Below are 22741 nucleotides of genomic sequence, written 5' to 3'. Positions count from 1 at the left end.
TAATGTATTCTCTGGCATGCAGAAAAGCAAATCCCCATACATAAAACTGTTCTGTCCCTAAGACTTTCAGGAGGGGAGTATTATGTCCAATTCAACATTTCTTTTTAATGAAGGAAATATAAAATTTCCTTTAGAAATAATTGAATGTCCCATCAGACAATGGTGTAGCTGCTTTGTATCTTATAGTGTTTCTAAGGAAAGAACGTAGTCACAGTCAGCCGCTGCTTTTGGTAGTAAAAATGTGATCCTTAAAGTGACTATATGTAACTTTTTAATGTTTCTAAAGTTCTGTCATTTGTCATACAATGGTCTTAAATGACCTGTAACAGCACATGAGACTAACAGTGAAAAGAACGCTATTTTTATATTGTTTTTAGTAAGACATCTGACCGGGTTTGATTTTTCATTAACACATTCTGATGGGTTACAGATTTCTTTGTAACACCGGAAAAGCCAGTGTTACCGTTTCCAGCCAGCTGAGCCAGGTAAAAGTAAGCAGCATATTTCTTTATATAAGCCTAATTGTATTTTAATGTTATTTTAGAAGTTATCTGTTGTAGTTATGGCTGATACTGGGGCAGGGCCATCACAGGAAAGAAGGAAATTAAACAAAGAACAACTAAAAGCTAAAAGGGAAAGTGAAAGTAAGTCACACTCGGTCGGGCTATCAACAGATGGAGACAATTACGGGATTGTAAATGATTCAAAACCGACCCCGAATTGGCCCTCAGATGTAATATGTCTGTTTCATTCATAAAATAACTCTACTTTTTGGTTGTACGCAGAGGTGTATAGTCCAGGTGCCAGAAAGTAGAAATCCTGTCCAGCAGATGTCCCAACCATCACTAAACCAGCTCCTCTACCAGGTAGATGAGCTCGTTAGTGAAAACACCTGTTCTAGATGTAGAGGCAGATCCAAAAACATGGCAGGATTTTTACTTTCTGGCACCTGGACTATACACGTCTGGTTGTACGTCAGTAGCCGACTTGAAAATGTTGTCCTTTTAGTCCGCGTTTGTGTTCGCTTACTATTTTCTTTTCCCTTGTCCCCCTGTAACGTTACTTGTGTAAAGCGTCCGTGGGTTTTATATAAGGCGCTATATTAATCTAAGTTATTATTACGCTGGTTTCTTCAACAAACTCCTAATGCTTTGGCTCGTGACACGGTGACAGTGATACCTGGTTTAGCTCACGAGACCAAAGTAGGTTAAGTTACTGTATGCAACACTTGAAATGCAACGATGCATCTGTAACTTATTATTTAATTGTAAAGAAATTATTTTCTGGTTGAGCAAAACATTCATCGTGACTTTATAGACCTCCCTATAATGCTAACTCAGTAATATTCAGCAGGCAATAAAGCACCGTCAAGAAAAGACCTTTACGACAGCAGGTGTGGTAAAAACACTAACACTTTTGTCCAAAGCAGCCGCTAGAATCAACACAGACTGAAAGTCACATTATAGCCACTTTAACAGTCCGTTCATTAGCCATTATGGAAATTTAAGACCCACACCATGTAGCTCCAGCAACTATGAGTTACAAACGAGGGCTCTGTGCTGTTTACCAAGACAAATCCTTTCACAATGTGATGTAGTGGCGAGCAGGCTTTAAAGCAACATTATGTAACTTTTAGCGTGAGCTGTAGTTCCAACGAAACGACCTGTAGGTGGACCGAAGCGGGAAACGTTACATAGTGTTGCTTTAAGGTTTCACCACCCAGTGAAGTGGGTTTACCTTGGAGAAGCGGCGACTGTACTGAGCCATGACGTCAGGGTCGGGACATTCCAGTTTCTTGATGATCTCAAAGCTCTGGTTGAGCTGGGTGAAAATGTCCACCACAGAGCAGGAGAACAGAGCATGCTCGGACGTCTGCTGGAACTGAGACGGTGTAGGACGGCAAGGGGAAAACAAACAATTACACAAACCATACCTAGTTATTGCATTTAAGCTATATCCTACATGATGTAAAACTACTTTTTGGAGTCCATGCGCTGGTAATGTGCGCTGAGGTAACAACATATGAAAGGTCAATTTTATTGTCTTACTCCGTCTTTTTTGTCTCTCTCTAGGGCTCCGTGCATAAATTCCATAGATACGTCCTCATTTTCCCCCAACCACTGTAGCACAAATTGTAGGAACCATCTGCAAGGAAAATAAAGACAACCAGAGTTATTTATTTATTTCTTTTGAACTGCTATCATTTCCCTAACCAATACCTGGGTTAGGGATCATTCAATCAATTTGATAATTAAAAAGTTCTTCAAAAAGAAATGTTGTTTCCTCTAGGGTTGGTAATGATTAACTGATAGATAGAGATATATATATATCTATATCTACATATATATATATATATATATATATATATATATATATATATATCTTATATATATATATATATATATATATATATATATATATATATATATATATATATATCTATATCTATATATACACACACACATACACATATATACATATATATATATATATATATATATACATACACACACACACTATTTGTATTCATTAATATTTATTGTATTTCAGTTAAAAAGAATATTTATTAAAACAAAAATAAGAAAGTCATACAAAAATCGTAAAAGAAAAATAAGCTATACAATCCTTTTTCCTAACTGCTCAAGGTGTTTTTCGGCGTTCGTGGCTGTCTGATGGACGGTGCTCACAGCAGAGAGCTACGTGATATACGCCACTATATCGATGAGGACTGGCGGGTTAAATCGGCCGTTCTCCACACAGAGGATGCCAGGCAGACACACGGCTGACAACCTCGCAGGTGGATACGGTGGAGACGGGGCTCAGACATGTGCTCTTTGTAAAAGCTACAGACTTGTGTCGGTCGCACAGCGGTTCCAGAAAAGTGGCCGCATGTGTCCACGACAACGCACGCAACATCGTGGCTGGAGACCGCTACACGTCTGCAGCTGTCCGCAAACGTGGAAAGTATGTCCGAGCCCCGAGGACGGGGTGAACTGGGACTCTGGTGCCTGTTTCTCGGTTAACGGTTAATGATCGCTTAAAAAAAAAAGAAGGCTCGGCTATAGGGATGCATGATATGAGGTGGCGATTATTTTAACTGATTTGGCAACTGCGATATGATTCACGATATTGGAGGGAATGATCATTTTTGTATCATTATTCTCATTTTCATTGACAAATATTAAAATAAAAAAAACTGAATATGATAATACTGGGATTTTTGCGAGGATCTGTACCAAACAAAGATCTTTTCTTAAGTCGGTAAAACCGGATTTGTATGCTGGGACGTCTCTGCAGCACCACATTTCCTAATTCACAATGGGTTGACCCATATTTTGCCTTTAACAAATATTTGGAGATCGCACTAGTCCATATTGCAATTTCGATAAAATTGCGATTAATTGTGCAGCCCTTATCGGCTATCGGACAGAATCAGGAAAATCTAAATTAGCATCCCTACTTCTCCCCGTGCCTATGAGTGAGTAGGTCACTTACGATGGGTAGTCGGGAACGACGCCCTTGAAGTTTGGCAGCTCCTTGACATATTCATTGTTGAGCCACTTGACTTTGAAGTGCAGGTTCATGTAGTCGGTGCTCTTACACAGCCTGTGCTTCTCATGCTCTGCATATACAAAAAACATGAAGAGTCTGTGAGCATTGGGATGAGTTTTGTGACAGAGGATGGGAGAGATCCATGCCATCAAGTTGCATTATGGGATGCAGTAAAATCAAAGGTACTTGGACCGTAACTCATACTGTCTTCTAAAAGTCAGGATATCTCAGCCTCCGAATTTTGACCATTCTTTTTTAAATGTGTTTCTCACAGGCCTAGCAACTTAATGAACGTGCAATGCTAAATATCTACACTGCACCTTTAATCCTAATCTCACCCACACCACAACATAATACTCATTTCAAGACTACATCATTTAAAGTATTTGTGACTATACTCGCATGCCCGTATATGCATTAAAAGAAATGTCTTTACCGGCCACAAAGAGAATTAATTCCAAAGCTTAGCTGAAGCTAACATGAGGTTTTGTTCTTTAAATGTACATACAGTGTTTTAAGACTTGAAAAAAAATTTAAGAAAAAATGTGAACCAACCCTCAACCCTGAAACAAAAGTCTCTAAATTTACCTAAACCTGTATCTATGCTAAAGTTAGTTAAATTCTTACATTAAATCCTTACATTAAAGTCATGGCATAATTCTAAAATATCCTTTTGTATATATCCTGAATTTTTGGCCAAAATCCTCTGTTGCTCTAATATGAAAACAACGACAAAAACCACTGTGTAACACTTATTTCACTGTATGTATTCGCTCACAGTACTCTTGGACGTTTTAGTCATTACTTACTACATGACTTTTCCTGCCGTTACTGATGTTACTCCAACTGCGCTCATATGAGCTAAAGATACTCTTGTAGAAAGTAATTGGAGGAATTTCGCATTAGCAACATTTATTAAACAGCTCAGATCTAACCAGGCACTGGAGTCCATTTTTTTTAGCGACCCCAAAAAAAAAAAACCTACTACTGCTCTTAACTTTGAAGTAGTATTTGGTAGTGCTTCTAGAGCAAAATCGCTCAGGACTTATTCCATCTCTGAACACATTTGCCATCCATTTTTATATTAATACAGATTGGAAATGAAGGGGCCACCACTTCTGTACTGTAGTATGTGAGACAGATATTTCACAGCGATAGTCTCTGTAGGGGACTCATCTTGAGGACAGAGGCTGGGATAAAAGCAGAACTGCCACTGGGGACCGGTGGTGCTGTACAGTACACTACAGAAGAGAAAAATCACAGAGAGGCTCATGGGAGACATAAGCTGCTTTCAAACCCTGCACAGTTATAATTTTGCGCTTTCACTTCGCTATCATTTCTACCCCAGAACTTCTCTTCTATTCTATTCTTGCCATTTCAAGTTTCATAGGAGCTTCTCTTCTGTTCTACTTCTTCTTAGTCTCTGACCCTTCAGGCTTTCCCTTCACTTAGAATTTAGATACACAAATACCTTCACAATTCAACACGGCAGAATAATAAGAGTCTATGGTATGGCTCTACAGGATACTATGGAAACACATATGCAGGTACGATCTTATACTCTTTTTGTGAGTCAAGAGTGGGAGCCAAATGACGAGAACCTACTGTACGCCACTCGTACAACACAGCAAGTGACCATGAGCGGGACGATGGATATCGGACATTGGGTGTGACTTACCTTCCATAGCGTACTTCATGTCCTGAGCGAACAACGTCCACATGACCTCCGCTGACACCTTCCCTACGTTCAGTTCCTGGGGGAATCTGAGAGAGAGGTGACAATTTGACAACGATTAAGGGCTCGGGAACATTTGGAACTAAATATCAAGGAAATCTCCTCCTCCCCTTTTTTTTACATTCAAACGGTCTACATGCTTCATGCCATTTTAAAAGTAGTCAAGATAAAGGGAGTGTACGCCCATTACTAACTGGTTGAGCACAGGTGTGTAGGAGTTTCGGTCCTCTTCAATGATGGAGACGATGAGCATGATGAGTTTGGGCCAGAAGTCCAAGTTCTTGATGCTCGGACCCTGTTCCTCCAAGGGGAGCTCCTCCTTGTTCTAGATTAGAACACAACACAGTCAGCCGCAAAAAAAAAAAAAGAGACTTCAACATAAAAACACAATCTGTATAATCACTTTATGTCTGCTTAAGTAGTCATGTAGTCCCACTATCCTGCAGTTCATACACATGTTATTGTCTCCAGCTGTCTCAGTTTGATAAAGCGATTGGTTTAAGTGAAGACAAGGAGATAAGTATACTCTTTACCTACCCTTGCAGAGCTTTCACTTACTGATGCTCCTGCCACCGTTAGATAATTAGTATGCGACTCACTGTGTCAATAGGTTGGTACTGTCTGCTGTACAGCTCGTGGCAGTTATTGAAGATGTAGTCGTACGTCGAGTTGAGGCAGGCCTTGACACAGTCCCTCACCACCTGGCTGGCTCTGGGCGGAGACTGTAACTCCTGGACCTGAACACCAGACGGAGATAGCAACACTGGCGGTGAATGGCTGCAAACAATCATTAACACTTACAGTACCTGGCAACAGGGTTATTATCTGCAGGGTGCGATTTCTGAAAAAAGCAGAGCATGAATGAAATCCCCCTTTCAATCCCATGGATGTAGTGCCGTGCCAAAACACTTATTTATGAACTTCAATATTCATTGGAAAATAATCTCAGAATGAAAGAGCACCAAGTGCCGTCTACATAAAGCACGGCGCTTTCAAGCCGGAGAGCGGAGTTCACTATGCGGCTAAGACAAAATACTTTCACCCAGGAAACGCTCGGTCGTTCCTCGGGAGTGTTTTTATCGTAACCACCGATCTTTTTCCCAAACTATAGTCGTTTTAGAGCCTAAATTTAACTGCCATCGCCGCATGACGCTCACCTTTTCTGGCTTAACCCCACTACCACGGCCCCTGAAAGGACCATCTACTGGTGGTGCCTGTAGCCGGCTCACAGTCACCTATTGGCGGCTAAACAACTGCCGCTGGTAGCCGGCGTCCCGGAGTTCAGTAGTGGTTAAAGACAAACAGCAACTGCTGCTTGTATTTTATCGTTCTATTGCATTATGTGTTCACGTTACAGAGCTTTACTAAGTTTAAAATACTTATATTTTAGGTATATAACATATGGTCTATTGGTGAAGTAGCATTGATTGCTTTGAGGGGGGAGAGGGGGGAGGATACAAATAATTCAGCAGAGGACCAGCACAGTATGTAGACCAGAAAGGTGGAATCCATCGCATCTCCCCAGGTGGTGACTTCACGGCCAATTTTAAAAAGAATTGATAACCATTTTGTATCCTTCAGAGAGCAACTGCAGTCAAAAGACACGACGCATGAAACACTGTTAGCTACCTTCATCCTGAAAAAGGTGATGCTGGTTAGAAGGTCCACGGTGGATTTCAAATCCTGCAGGCGATCCTTGTTGCTGGCAGGAAAGTGGTTCTACAGAGGAAAAACAATTGGATTTACTATTTTCAATCGAATGAATGACCATTACAGGAATATAGTAGGTCAGCGTGGAGACCTTGTGCTCTCTACTCCTGGTTAAGACAGTCAATCGGATTGCTGATACCGTTTATACTTCCAGAGAGACATTAAGTGATAATAAAATATATTTAAAAAAAATCATATATGTGTCACAAAATGTCGATTAAAACAAGGTTTCCCATGTAAGTGCTTCAGTAGATTGGGTCATTTCCTCAACGGTACAAGAGCAGACACCATAACTAACAGTAGTAGAACAACATTCGGTTGTGAAATGGATTCATTTATCCCTCAAAATTCATGAAAGCAAGTGATTACAGAGGTACTGAAATTTAATTTTGCAAATCGAGTGAAAATAAATAAAACATTATCAACACTGCTAAAGAAATATGTAAATGTCAGGACAACAATGTAACTTTAAGAACAGTATCAGTCATTAACAACAGTGATATTTATTTAGTACAATCTAAATCTTACCCTGTAGGTTGAGAGGTCAATGCGCAAGGAGTTGTGTAGCTGGTCTAACAGCTTGACAAAGCGTTCTTTCTGTATGGTGAAAGAAAAAAATAAATGATGAGAGATTGTGTGTGTATATATATATATATATATATATATATATATATATATATATATATATATATATATATATATATATATATATATACATACACACACACACACACACACATTACAGAACGCAAAATTTGTGACACACCTTCTCATTCAATGGGTTTCTTTATTTTCATGACTATTTACATTGTAGATTCTCACTGAAGGCATCAAAACTATGAATTACACATATGGAATTATGTACTTAACAAAAGTGTGAAATAACTGAAAACATGTCTTATATTTTAGATTCTTCAAAGTAGCCACCCTTTGCTTTTTTGATAACTCTGCAAACCCTTGGTGTTCTCTCAATGAGCTTCATGAGGTAGGTCACCTGAAATGGTTTTCACTTCACAGCTGTGTGCTGTTGGTTAATGAGTGGAATTTTTTCCCTCATTAATAAAAAAGGAAAGGGTGGCTACTTTGAAGAATCTAAAATATAAGACATGTTTTCAGTTATTTCACACTTTTTTGTTAAGTACATAATTCCATATGTGTTCATTCATAGTTTTGATGCCTTCAGTGAGAATCTACAATGTAAATAGTCATGAAAATAAAAAGGAAACACATTGAATGAGAAGGTGGGTCCAAACTTTTGGCCTGTACTGTATACAGAAATGCTGGGAGAAAGACAGAGGCTACATGTGTGTATATGTATAACTAGTAGAGAAAAGAAGAGAGAGAGAGACAAGACATTTATTGCAGATGTGTGTGTGTGTGTGTGTGTGTGTGTGTGTGTGTGAGCTACAGTAATACAAACCCCAAAATTGGAAGCAGCAAAGCGGTCGGAGGCGGACACATTGGTGGAGGCGGTTGTGTGGGCGTAGAAGGCATTGATATTGGCCAGCAGGGTGCTCATCACTGCAGGAACCCCGGGACACATGTACTTAGACGACAGACAAGCAAAGTGCCTGGAAAAAAAAAACAAGCACAGGGAAAGCTTGATAAAGACCTGGGCAGCAGGCCTCCTCTTCCTCCCATTTCCTCACACTTAGAAAGACAGCTCATTGTCACAGAGAAAAGGTTTCGTTACACCGTGAGGAGCTGTGTCTTCATTTGGTCAGCCTGTGTCATCTCAGGCGTCTTTGTTTCCACCTAATGATCCCTATTAGGAATCCTTCTGCCTATCAGCTAGTTGGCACGTTTAGGCTGAAGGATAGCCCCATCGGAGTGTGCTTTCTGTGAATGATGGGCCAAGCTAACAGGCGTCCGTACAGCGCACGACATTTCATGGAGACAAATCAGTCCATATATAATTGATTTTCTTACGCTTGGAGGCCAACCGGGAACGACAACGGCATCGAGAGGCACTGTAATGTGAGAGCCGAAAGCAGAAAGCGAGCCAGAGGAACAGAGGGGGGATGAAGAGGTGACAAACACATGGACAGGTGGAGATATAGAGAGAGAGAGAGAGAGAGAGAGAGAGAGAGAGAGAGAGAGAGAGAGAGAGAGAGAGAGAGAGAGAGAGAGAGAGAGAGAGAGAGAGCGCGCGCGCTACGGAGAAAGTTCGTAGGTCCTCTGTCATATCCCAGACTCACGTCATGGCCTGGTAGATTGACTCAATCCCATAGCGCATGGCAAACTCGTCCACTATTTCCTGGGCCACGTCGTCAAAGTAGACTCTCCAGGCGTCGTCTCCACGAGCTTCTGGGATTTTCACCGCACCTTGGCCAAGCATATCCGTCGAGTAGTGGAACAGGTTCTGTGACAGACAGAAACATTGGGTTAATGTCAATTCAAACAGCTTGTATAGATCGGAACCAAACATGATGAGTGTATGGAGGTTTATGCCCAAGGGTACCTTAGCAGGAGGGGTGGAAACCCTTGGTCGGTGTGATGGGACACGGGATTGTCTGCTTTAAAAGCACAGGCTATATGGCGTGAGACCGATTCAAAATTTGATTTGGAAAAGTACGTTCCGGGAAGAGGTGGGATTATGCAATTTGTGATTTGAATCCCGTCTAAATGACTGATCCTGATTCGGTCGGAGACCGATTACAGAGACCTCTCATCACATGCAATTTGGTTATTCATATACAAATACAGATGTCCTGTGGTGGCTGTTTAGGCTTAACGGATATCCTGTCTGTTTTTTTTAGGTCATTACCCCAAGCACAACCCTTGGCAAGTGGGAATCAAATACCTCATGCAATGAGGTGTACTGGACGTGATACGGAGCCACTTTCTCCTCTCCTTTGATCTCCACGTTGATTTGGAGGCGAATGGCACCTGACACGGCCGACTTGTCCGTCCTCTTCTCTGTAATTGAACACACACACACACACACACACACACACACACACACACACACACACACACACACACACACACACACACACACACACACACACACACACACACACACACACACACAGCCATGTGAACACACATGCACACACGCTCTCGATTCATAAGAATACAAATCTGTGACACTGAGGCACATAGAGCCAGGTCTGTTAACACAACACTAATTACCGACTATTAACGTGGCAGTTATATTGTAGGGGATTCTGATTCTACAGTTTGACGGCAGTGCAGCGCCGGCAACGCTAATAGAAGTCCTCTAGCTGATAGTGAGGGAGACAATGGCAGTGGGCTGTACGGATCTGCGCCTGATCACCCAAGACACTTGAGCCAGAGCTTCTCTGGATGTGGAGTGCTTGGCGGCTCACCCCTGCTATTTGCCCCGACAGGCACATCATTAGGAGCAATTTGTACATGTCGGCAGAGCGGTCGATGTCCGACTGGAGTGCTGCTACTTGATAATCACACATCAGGAGGAGGAAGGTGGGGGGGGGGGAGGGGGTATGGAGGGCCGCTTTCAGGCACAAGAAGACCGAGATGAGAAAATGTTTGAAATGGATGGGGCATATTACACGACTGATCGTCAAATTTGAATTCCTAATGACTCCAAACCAAAGGGATATTTTGTTGATGCGATTATCAGAAGGATATTAGGTTGAGCACTTCACGTCTTCCAGTTTACAAGAAAACAACAGCAGATTTATAGGCACATTCACTGCCATGCTGTCCCCGTGGAAGATTTATTAATGCCACGCTGAAGTCATTTTCTGCACTTTAATCAAGTTGAAACAAGAGCTGCGTTGTGCGTAAGAAGTGAACGCCTCACTCTTACATACAACATGGATGTAAAAATGAGTGGTGCTTTTAACAGATAGCGATCAGAGCAACATGACATAATGCCTGGGGTGGGTAAATCTGTCCGTTAACTTCTGGGATGATGCCTGGATAAAAGCTGTACGATTTAAAAAAGGAAACAGACAGAGATAATAATTCAGAAATATAATTTTAACGACAAACGCGGTTTGTCTGCATGATAAATATGACAGGAGGAGATTTCCCTGAGAGGTATACAAGCGGTCTGTATTTGTGCTGTACCACCAGTGCTCATACAAAATAGCATAAGGAACTGATAAATCAGCTCCTGCCTACTTTTAACTGACTGTATCCAGGCCTCATCCTAATGAAAGTATCTTCAAACCCAGTGGGATAGTACTGGTGATTATCAGGAAATAAGTTTTTGTTAGCAAGCTCAAAGGGAATTGAAGGAATAAGCATGCCAGGTAAAAGCCAGTATTTTCATGCATGTCAATATGGGCCTTGGGGCCACTTCTTGCCTGTGTAAAAAAAAAAAGAAAGAAAAGTAGCTGCAGGCAAAGGAGATGTAGCTAATGAGGTTCAAACAAACCACTGACTTAACTATGAAAACAGAACTCTTAGCACCAAACAGAAACACACAGATGTGGTAAGAATGTACGCCTCATCGGAAGTAGATCAATTCTTCAGTAAGAGAAAGCAATGTACAATGAAAAAGGGAAAGGGGAGAAAAAGCCTAAGGTAAAAATAAGCAAAACCGCCACGGTAAATGAGCAACATGCAGTATCACGTGATCCATGGGCCCTGGGATAAGATATCTATATATTGTAAAGAGGTGACCAAACAGCTCTCTTCCTGAAGAATCTGCACCTTCTAAATGTGTACGAATGAGTTTTTTAGTTTGTGATCGAGTTATCCCTTAGTCCTATTAAGTACTTAGCGTCGAAACAGACCATCTGTAATCCCTCTCCTGGTATACAAACCGTGTACTTTTCACTGTATGTCCATTACCATACTAGCCTGGCTCCGCCCTCCGACGTACTTCTGCTCAATTTTCATTTTCCTTCAGTACATGGTCTGGGTTTGCGGTATATTCGCGGGTTTTCTCCGGCCAAATCTTTACTGGTCCAATCAGCAAACAGAGGGAGTGGCTGAGAACGATGACGCTGAGGTCGTGCGCTAGTTTGAGCTGTAGTTCCGTAATGGCCGCGGAGAAAGATGCGAGCGAACGCCGCCGAATATCCAGAAGTTAAAGCACAAGCAAGAACAATCTTTGCTGAGTTGTGTTGGTGGCCGTGATGTTGTGGCCCTCCTCCCCACGGGGTTCGGGAAAAGTCTGATTTTACAGCTCGCTCCGTTAGTGACATGACATACTTCACGACCAAAAGTTAGCGACTGGTTATGGCAGATCCAGAGTGGCTCTGGGCCGATCCAATAGTTTATAGATAGAGTAATAGAGTACTTTAAGGAAGTTAACGCTTGTCAATGGAGAGAGGCCAGACTCTCTGTACAAATGAAATGTACGAGAATCTGGTAGGACCAGGCTATTACAAGACAGCGTACTCACCCAGGTTGTACCAGACGTCCATTTCTCCGCTCAGCGTTCGAACTTCAATTATACTCTGGCCCAGGAAATCATCAGATTCCCTCTTCAGACGCTGCTTTACCCTCGACTTGATGTCATCATCCTCGTCCCACACGCGCACTTTAATTCGGTCTGAGGAATTGTGGCACTCGCTAGCAAAAAAACAGCAGGAAACAACCTATATACTTAACTAAAAAAGCTTCAACTTTTTTTTGAAAAGAGGTAAAACTCAAGACTTTGCCTGATGAATCCTACTTAGCCCAAGGCTAGCGTATGCTCTGCTATTATATACAGGCACTCGCACTATTAGACAGAACCTTGCACAAGAAACGTTTAACATTTATACACAAATTTTATAACCAAGTAATTTTGGAGACTTACAAGTGGAACTTCTCCTCCCAGACAGGATTGAGGTTGCCATAAATGGTTTTGGTTCTCTTCTTGGTCTTGCCCACCTGGACAGTGACATATGGATCGCTGGATCCTGTCTTGTCCTTTGCCTGAAGTCCTTGGGCACAAACGACTAATGCGATGATGGAGAGACAAACACACGAGGAACAACCGTAAGCATTAACAAGAATCCCATGTTGCTGAGAATGACGCTAAAAAAAAGTTGAACTTTAAAGTCGTGATTGAATTCATCCATTTTTCTGTCAATTTTGATCAGTGGGATCACCTGTGATGGTGATCTTGGCCGACCACTTTGAGGTGCCGTCGAGTACACTCTGCTTGATGGTCTTCATCTGCTGCGCGTGGATGGCTTTGCTGATGATAAACACTTCCCTGATAAGTTCAAAGATTTCTGGTTTGTTCCTTTCCCTGATCTTCATTCTGTCCTTCATGGCCATGATAATGTTCTGGGTCCGGTCTTCAGCTCCATGCTTAGAGCTCTTCTCTGCAGCACCTATACATTTAACAAAAAATGTATACAGATTAAAATCTTTAAAAAACAACAACAACAACATTACTACCGTTAGTAGTGCATGTGACGTTTCATTGTTTTCTGGGCAGTACTCACGCTGTAGACAGTCAGCATTCAGCAGCTCTTGGCACTTCTCATGGCACTTGACCCCACACTCGGAGCAACGCATGCCTTGGCGGGCTATTCCCCACAGCAGCCCCTCACACTCATAGCAGTATGTGGGTGTAGTGGCAGTCCACACCTCAAAGTTATGTGGCGTGGTGCAGGATATGGGGTAGATGAGAGCCTGCAGTGTCTTTTTGTACACATGGGTTTTCTACGGAAGGGAGATACGTATATACACGACATATATTTAATTCCTGCTGATTTAATTATAGTGAGAGAATCGGCAGATGAGAATAAAAACTAGGTAAAATACAACACTTGTAGCACCACAAGCATGTGAAATGCGTCCTAGCCTGTTGAGATGACGGAGACACTGGGACACTATAAGAGCTCTGCATTTTCTAATCAGAATATATTTGTGTGGAACTTATGAGTCTATAATAAAAGCATATCATGTTTAAGGTGTTACTCACCAGCTCCTCATCTTTGATTGAGGACCGTGCAGCCATGGCAGATGCAATCCCCGCCTTCCTGGCTTGGACAAGAGACTGAACAACAGGCACCGAGGGAGATTTTAGTTAGCATTTATCGAACGCACATACAACCCACAACCAAAGCACACCTCAAAAATATTACTACTACAACGAAGGTCAGTAGGGTTAAAAAGGTGGCTGGGGTAGTCGTAAGGGTGGTAAGAAGGAATATTCTATTTTTTTCTCCAACTGATGAATTCTTACCAGATGATCAGAAAACCCATGTGAGTATTATTAGTTTTAAGTAACTAGTGAAGAGGAGATTACTGAAAAAGGAAAAGGTTATACTAGTATCAACCCTATAAAACAACACCAAAACCATCAGCCACACATTTCCATGGGAGTGTTAGTAGTGTATTCCACCCTTGTCCCTTTATTATTTGTGGCTCAGCAGGCGAAGACAAATACAAACCAAAAGGTGGAGGAATGATTGTTTTTATATTGTAATGATAATATCAAGCAGGAAGAAAAGCTGCCCATGACCAAGAGGATGCATGCAAAAGTTTTCATTTTGTATTTAGCAAGAGGTTTGCGATCCAAGAGATCAGCATCCTATTGAGGCAACTACGGTTTTATTTGTCCTACTTGATATTTTGCACTTTAGTAGAAAGGGGAGTGGCAACTGGGTTCTATTGACTTACCATAGCCTGACCAAGGAGAGTGAATGCGTTCAAGAGAGTTGTGGGGAATTGATTTGGGTTTAAGAAAGGAGGGAGAGAGAAATTAGCAGGCTGATTTCATATTTGATTTCATATTTGTTTGTCTCCATTTGTTGGTAACAATCTCATCCCAAATCCAGCTCAAAAGTAAAAAGAACTTTGACTTCTGTGGTGGTCTCACAAATAGAAAAAAAAAAAAAAAAAAGAGCACTCACAAAGAAAGAATAAAACAAACTGGATGACATATGACATACAGTATATATGGCGAAGGATTGACAAGTAAGTACTGACCACATCGCTGACCAAGGGGATAGGTTTCTTTTTACGCAGGTCTGGCATGCTGTCAATTCCATACAGACCAGATCCACCACTATGCACCAACAAAAACAGAAGAAAAGTGAATAAAAAGTAATACATACAATAACACAGCAGCGCACAGCAGAGCATTTTTACTGTAATCATAATGGTTAAAAATAATAAAATGCTAATTTATTGCTACTTATTAATTAAAATCTCCAAAACATTGACAAAATTGTTTTAAGCAAACTAAATGTAGGTGTTAACTATATATGACTTACCCTGGTTGGACCCAGGCTTGTCTAACATTGGGATCTTCATCTCGAACCTACAAGATTTCAAATGTGAGAATTTAGGCAGACGATATGAATAAAGGTTCACACATGGCAGTATATCATGAGAATAATGGAAAGTCACATTTGGTTGAGTTTCACCTCTCTGATGTTACAGAACATGCAAAGTCAAATCAAAAGTAAGTGACGGTGCTTTTAAAACACAGGATCAAATACATATCGCTGTACTCTTTAATTGTAAACGATATGTGAAATGCAATGGTGGACAAACATTATGTCGAAACAAAACCACAGAGTAAGTTCTATTTCTCAAGTCAAGATGCAAGTAAAATCTGTTTGACCAGAGACTTCGAGACACCCCACATAATTTATAAGAAGTAGATTTAGTTTAAAGGATTTCACAAAACCACCAAAATTATGACTTGCTACACATGTATACACATTCTTTTACTATTTCCTCAAAAGGGAAAGCCTTTCATCTGTGTCTGTATATCTGTCTTTCAGATGGCCCAAGTTGAAACACAGTACAAGTTTCAGATGGCGTTTGAAAAACTTTTGGGGAAAATATAAATCAGCTGAAATAACACTAGCACTGGGGAATCAGACTCTAAAGCTACAACATGAATGAAACCCATGATTAACTATTTATTATACAGAATAACTGAAGAGATGGGACAAATGCTTTTCCAGAATAGCAGGATGAAGTTTTCAATTGTTATTACATGTTAACCCTACGCTAACCTGTATTATTTGAATATAGAGTATTATGCTTTGAAGTACACACAAGCATTCCCTTTGACAAAGACGAATAATGGCAAAAGAAATAAACAAAATTACACCACAACAATCAAAATTAACAGAAAACAAAAAAACTGTAGCTGAAATATGGAGCCGATGTTATGAGTAACCTGATTATCTTCTCTCCCACACTCTGCAAAGAAAAAAAAAAAATCATAGAAGGATTAGAAAGTGTTAGTGTTTCTAACTGATACATGTATAATGTTATATACATTTAATATCAATGCTATATACGTACATTTAATCAGATCATTACATGCTTTAAGATATATTTCTGGCTGTTGTTACCGAGCTTGCCAGTCTTTAAAGTCAAAAGAAAATATCCTTAAATGGGATAATATACCTGGGATGAACTCGTCTTGAGATTGGGATCCCTGAGATCCTTGAGAGCCATGAGATCCTTGAGAGCCATGAGACCCTTGAGAGCCATGGGACCCCTGAGATGATTTGGATAGTCTATGACGGGTTTGCCTCTTTTCCCTCAGAATGCGCTGGAAATTAGCTATACGCTCTTTGTGACTGGCATCAGTAGGCTTTCCTTGATTTACCTCATCAAGGATGTAGTTTTCCCTAATTGGACCTAACCGCACCTCATCTGTACAGAGCACTGGGCCCAGCGGACTAACGGCCTGCCTTGGACAATGGTCTGGTGTTAGGTCAAGATTGGATAGTTCCCCATCTGTTGGACATTCTCCTTTGTCCTGTGAAATCTCTAAAGAGTGATACTCAGTTGGGGTGCAGGGAGACTGGCTTGCTTCATGTGGGGATGCTTGAAGGGAGCTTGACATGTTCTCATGCGTCTCACCACAATCCAAGTAGACCGAAGCCTCACTCTCCTCCTTTGGAGTGCCAAAATGAATGGGATTCTCTGTCAGGCTAACCTCTCCTTCTGTATACTCCGCTCTGGCCTGCTCCTCCTTGGGTTCACTGGCATGTCTGACAGGAGATGGACATGCCCCAGACTCACTATCATCTTTAACATCTTCAGGGTTGGATCCTTCCAACTTTTTCAAAGCCCCTTTCAAAGCTGACCTGAAAGTGAGTACAGCCTTGCTAAAAGTTGTCATGTCAAGACCTACATTTGGGGTCACAGCTGCACTATCCGAACCTACTTCAGAAGACTCTTGTGACAAAGATTCTCCAGTTTCATCCCTGGAGATACTATGATCTGTCCACTCCCTGTCCAAACTGTCAGCAGAGCCCAGATCAAGAGTGTCACCAGAAGATGGACAGTCATTGCATAGTGCACTTGGCTCCAGGTAACCATCATCGCAGTCAGTCAAAAGCACAGTGGAGCAACTCAGACTCCTGGAGGGCTCACTACCCAGTTCATTTGCACAAGCATCCACGGTGTGGTAACCAGAACTACGTGAGTATGGGCAGTTTGTATAACAGTCACACTCCAAGTGTTCTCCCTCATTTTGTAGTCTGGGGGGCATCCAGTCCACTATACTGGAAGAACTAGAGGTAGAGTTGTATTGGTGTCCAAACAGCAACGAAAGATGCTCAGAGCTGTTGTGTGAAGAATGGCCCGGTGTGCTGCTCTGTGTCTCTTCTGTGGCACACCTGTCCCAAACAACAAGACAATTATCTAACTCTTCTCCACTGTTTGCACAAGAGCAGATGTCCTCCTCACTCCAACCTCCTTCTCCACTTATACTGTGCTGCATATCAACAGAAGAAGGCCACCTGTCACATTCTGTGTCCCCAGAGAGAAGACTTGCTTCTGGACAATTGGAACTGTGACACGACGACAAAGAGCTGGTGCTTTGGTAGCCATGGCCCCGATGAAGCTCCATGTAGCAGGGGTCAGGTTTTGTAGGGCCTAGCATGTGCATGTTTGAACTATTTTGCTTTGAGTTGTCTTGGTCTGTTTGCAGGTCTGATTGGAGAGTGACTCTATCAACATGCCATTGTTTGGGTGATCTGTGAGATGGTACACATCCCGAATCTTTTCCACAATCTTTGCGATCCAACAGTGGACTGGTGTCTCTCCCTTGAAGAGATGTGATGGCGTTCTGTCTGCCCAAGCTTCCTTGCCTGGTGCGGTGTGTTTGAGAAACAGGACTAGGGTGAGGTGCAGCTGAAGCCCCAGAGTACAGATCACCTATTTCACTGAGCACTGCATCGACACAACAAGATACTTCATCCACGGAGCCTCGCACAGATGTTAGATACTGCCTCAGGTCGGAAATTTCCTCCTGGATCTTGTTGATGCCTTTCAGCTCTTTTAGTATATGTTCCACTATGTTACTAGAGCCTTGCTCTGTCTCCTCATCATCCATCTCCTTTTTCTCTTCTTCATTTCTGATCCTTTCAATAATCCTGGGTAAAGTATCCTCCCCAACCCTGACTTCATCTTGGCAATCAGAACGGCTGGGGTGACTGGGTGAGGTCATCTTTGGCGCAGGTAGAATCCACTGATGACAGGTCACAAAGGGAGTTCTCCTCGGTCCTCTGCAGGTATTTCTGTAGCTTTCTGTGCAGGTTTTGCACCACTTTGGGGCTCTGTGCTCTCTTCTCCTGCAGGTCTAGCCTTTTGGGTGAGAGTGGAAGTAGCTCTGATTTGTAGGATTCATCCTGTCCACTGATGTGTCCTCTGGAGAACATCCCTGAGAAGTGGCACTCTTGATCAGCTTTTTCCACACATGGGCAAATCACCACCTCAGTGACTCCTCCTCAGGGTGGTGTTAGCATAAGCCAACATCTTAAACGTCAAATGACTGAGTGCCTGTTCCATGACTGACAAAAAATAAGTTATTTTTTTTGACAAAGCAGTGGAAGCTCTAAGCAATGATATGCATTTATTGTGTATAAATTAAATTTACTATAGGATATATATATGTCTTTTCCATGAAATAGCAACCACACTTAATTATGAAACCACCAAATCAAGAACATATTTTACATGCTACTAAAAAAGAGAAATGCATTTTTATTTTTCAGATTTTATTTTTAATTACACTCATGGAAGTGAAATGAAAACTCAAAATAGATTTAAATAGTACCATTATTCATCCTATTTCTTTTAAATTTACTGGCTTTTTTATGACCAACAGACCAGATAGATATAAGAGAAAAAAACAGAAGTAATTCCAATGTGTGACACTGCGATTACAAGGGAGTTATATTTCAACAGTTGACATATTATGGCTATGAATGTATTTGCTGACATTTGAGGTGAAATTGAGAGACAACACTACTGTATAGAAGTAGGATAGACAGTGTCTATAACTGACTTCTCAGTCAGAATAGCAACCTGCAGAATGAACACCATGCAGCTGCTTATCTCTGTAATTAGGATGCTTTGGAAAGGCAGCTCGGTAATTAGATGATAGGTCAATTCTTTTCTCTAAGGCCATGTCATTCTTTTACACCCATACCAGCTGCACGGCTTTATTCTGTAACTCTGACCCATCACAGTGCCTACACTAAAATAATTATTGAATACCCCAAAAATGCAACATAAATCTATCTGATGACATTACATAATCCAGGGATGCATATACAGTAGTCTAAATGTGTATCATAATTAATCTGTATCCACATTGTTTAACACTGTGTTTACAAAAAGGTGCAAAAGTTTAGCAATTATATGGATATGTCTCATATGCTCCTTCCATTTAGTCATAGTATATATTAGACCAGCTCAGTGATATCATCTTTGTCCACTGAGCATCACCATTTAGATAATCAAATCGAGAATGCAGAAATTCTATAATTGTGCCATGAACAATTCCTGCTGACCTCCCCTCAAGATCAGAGAAAGGTATGAATACAGCTACTTTAAACTGGACATGGTAGGATTTGTTGAACTAGTGACTATGAAGCACTTTGGGGGATTCTTGACACGTTAACGTGTTGACTGTTCAAAATGCCAAGAACATTAAATATATAAAGTGAACTGCTGATCGCTTTTTGGTTTCTTTGGATGCTTTGTCTCCTTAACTGAAAATGGGGCAACAGTCTTAGCAAGGTCTACTATGTTCGGACATAATTTAATTACAGCCTTAACCAAAAACACACAAACACAATAGCATGTGTTTACCTACCTCTCACTATGGATTAAGAATAATTCATGCTGATTTTTAGGTATTTTTTATTCCACTGTTTGAATTAACAAGCTCACTACAATTATTGTCATTATAAGGTTGAGTAAATCATTTCCAGTACAGTCATAGTAATAGCCTTCAGCAATCTCCTTTCTCTCCCTACTAAAAGGAATCTTCATTTTGAAGTTGACTTCAAACAAAGAATTACATTTCCTATGCAAATGTAGATCAACCGACTACTGAAACAAGCTGAAATTCTGTTTCTGTAGAAATACTAAGGCAGATATAACCTTAGTACGTACATTAGCCAAACATAAGTTTTGTACAGTATAACATACATTACCATATATTATTAATAAAAGTGTACACAAACTTAAGACCTAAGCGCAGAAAAGGACAAATACATATATATTAAAATGTTAGCCTTACCTTATGGAAACAATTATAATCAAGAACAACATGTAGACATTATCTTGCGAGATCCATTAAATCCACATGGAGGGTCGCTGAGCAGATCAGTAATGGTAACTTCCTGTTTTCCTTTAAAATGTAACAACAGATCTTCTTTAACTGACAGAGCTGCAGAAGGGCTGAATCTCTCATTTCTACCACTGGAACGGCAAGTGCGACAGTGGTAGACCACGATCACACAGCACTTCACCCCTGGTTAAGTAGCCATCCCTACTCCCCTCCCACCCTATTGCATGCTTTCTCTGCTCTCTCTCCTTGAGTCCTCTGGCAATGTATTCCAGCACTAAGCTAATCTGAGGCTGTGAGACTGCCAGCTCTGAGTCTCATTCACTCTTTTTCTGTTTCCACATCTGCCAGCTGCTGATATTAGTGATTTTGCTCTTTCAATTCTTAAAAAAAAAAGTTTAAACTCCCCTGATAAACATATCAGTACCACTGGTTGCCGTGCACTCATTGATTTCCGTGCTTACTTTTACCTTGTGAATGAAAAATTGTAAAAAGGTAGGAATTTCTTTTTAAAGGTTGAAGCTCAGTCTATCAAATATGGGTACTGAAACTAATACTGGTTTATGGGTCTGGTAGCCATCTCCACTTCCAACTCTATATTTGCCCGTGTGCCACTGCTGCCAAACATTTTCGAGGAAACTGTAGACATGCCACACATCTCATCTATTTCTATTCTTTGAATGCAAACAAGCATGAAAGGGAGTTTTACAGTGTCTTATTACAGGGTGGCTACAGGTATAAACAAGTTAAATTTAAGACTTTTTAAGACCACTTCTAAATGAAATTTAAGACTTGAATGCGGTGCGTTTGTAATTATGTTCAACGAGACACTGAACCGGACAACCAAAAACAAACAACTGGACTTGCATGTGCATTATTGGTTAAATGACCATGTCCAGTCAAGATTATATGGAGCAGTTCATGGGCCATGCAACTGCCCAGGATCTACTTCAGCATTTCAAAGTAAGTGTGCCATAAATATATTTATTAACTAACCTCTTGTATGTTGTGTATCATATAGTTAAGCTTTACTGATTTGTCAAGTGAATAACAACTATGGATAGGGCACTACATGTTAATTAGACAAATTAAAATGAATGAAGTAAAAACAGCCAAATTGAGTTTTAGAATGGTATTAGAGTCTGCTGTTTACCTGCCAATATGTATAAATAGTATACAGTGCTGCTCATAAAAATAGCCCCACATCATCACATACCGTTCACCATACCTAGAGATTAGAATGGTTTTATTTCAGTTAGCCTCATAGCTGGTTTGATTGATTGAGAGATGATTTTATTGAAAGTGCCCCATATCTAGGTATGGTGAAGGGTATGTGAGGATGTGGGGCTATTTTAATTCTAAAGGCCAAGGGAACTATATCAGGATGCATTGTATCTGTAGCCCCCTGTATTTTAAGGAAGGGCATTTATTTATTTACGATACATTATTTATTCACAAAGAAAATTGGTGTCCTTAAAGGTTGGACTTTTCCTACTTTTTTTAATTAAGGAATTAAGATCAATTTCCAAAAGATGATTTTTGTATTCCTCTTTTTAGTCAACTTATCATGGGTTCACAAACTTATGAGCACCACTTGTCATTTAACCAATAATGCACATGCAAGTCCAGTTGTTTGCTTTTGGTTGTCTGGTTCAGTGTCTTGTCGAACATAATTACAAACGCACCACATTTTTGGACTTAGGTGATAAGTTATTTTTTGATATATGGCGCCAGTCCAAATTTAGCGTAACGTATCTGGTCTTGTCCTTTCCACAGGTAAATGACTGTACAAGCCCCGAATCTGGAAACATTGCTTTGAACACTTCTTCAATCCTGTCATTATAGCTGTAGGAATTGTGGCTTGTCACAGTCCTCAGCACCCAAATCACCTCTGCTCGGAGTGTTGGCATAGAGCCACAATTTCTCGGCGGTCAGCTGGCATTGTTGGCTGTGGATTTCCCATCCTAACATCCAGCGTTGTAGCGTTGACATCGTTGCTAGCGGTAGAAATGGTGTAGCAGAAACAAGCAATTACGGGCTGCTGGTGAGCCTTTAGTACGTAGTTTACCAAGTTTGAAATTCTTCCGACGCATAACGCAGTTCGCTTCATAAACATTCCCAGGCACCGACCTTAACCAATAATACTCGTTCTTTTCAAGCAATTTGTAATTGAACAATTATCAACCATTGCTGTATTACCTGTATGCGGCGAAATTGCAAATCCCACTGACTATGGCCACGCCAAG

At 40.9% G+C, this 22741-nt stretch overlaps 2 protein-coding genes across 19 annotated transcripts in view; both read right to left on the bottom strand.

Moving 5' to 3' along the window:
- LOC120545141 (protein unc-13 homolog B-like) overlaps positions 1-22741 on the bottom strand; it is a 96692-nt gene that overhangs the window by 14710 nt on the left and 59241 nt on the right. For 15 of the 18 annotated variants that reach the window (XM_039779194.1, XM_039779195.1, XM_039779189.1 and 12 more), the window contains 19 exons: positions 15157-15203; positions 14870-14948; positions 14561-14566; positions 13860-13934; positions 13378-13597; positions 13036-13263; positions 12741-12882; positions 12342-12511; positions 9801-9916; positions 9196-9359; positions 8418-8568; positions 7526-7594; positions 6917-7006; positions 5887-6024; positions 5482-5612; positions 5231-5316; positions 3496-3622; positions 2049-2145; positions 1738-1881 (listed from right to left, as the gene is read on the bottom strand). In XM_039779194.1, coding sequence (XP_039635128.1) covers positions 1738-1881; positions 2049-2145; positions 3496-3622; positions 5231-5316; positions 5482-5612; positions 5887-6024; positions 6917-7006; positions 7526-7594; positions 8418-8568; positions 9196-9359; positions 9801-9916; positions 12342-12511; positions 12741-12882; positions 13036-13263; positions 13378-13597; positions 13860-13934; positions 14561-14566; positions 14870-14948; positions 15157-15203 — 2280 coding nt within the window. The remainder of the gene's footprint in view (positions 1-1737; positions 1882-2048; positions 2146-3495; positions 3623-5230; positions 5317-5481; positions 5613-5886; positions 6025-6916; positions 7007-7525; positions 7595-8417; positions 8569-9195; positions 9360-9800; positions 9917-12341; positions 12512-12740; positions 12883-13035; positions 13264-13377; positions 13598-13859; positions 13935-14560; positions 14567-14869; positions 14949-15156; positions 15204-22741) is intronic. The other 3 variants (XM_039779190.1, XM_039779208.1, XM_039779207.1) reach the window with 1 other exon arrangement.
- LOC120545144 lies at positions 15237-20642 on the bottom strand. The gene is made up of 3 exons (XM_039779209.1): positions 20448-20642; positions 16310-18708; positions 15237-16099 (listed from the first exon to the last, which is right to left on the bottom strand). Exons 2-3 carry the CDS (start codon positions 18363-18365, stop codon positions 16002-16004), a joined length of 2154 nt encoding a protein of 717 aa, XP_039635143.1. The 5' UTR covers positions 18366-18708; positions 20448-20642; the 3' UTR covers positions 15237-16001.

The sequence above is a fragment of the Perca fluviatilis genome, chromosome 17 (assembly GCF_010015445.1).
Source record: "Perca fluviatilis chromosome 17, GENO_Pfluv_1.0, whole genome shotgun sequence".
Taxonomy (NCBI): domain Eukaryota; kingdom Metazoa; phylum Chordata; class Actinopteri; order Perciformes; family Percidae; genus Perca; species Perca fluviatilis.
This window is presented reverse-complemented; position numbering and strand designations above follow the sequence as displayed.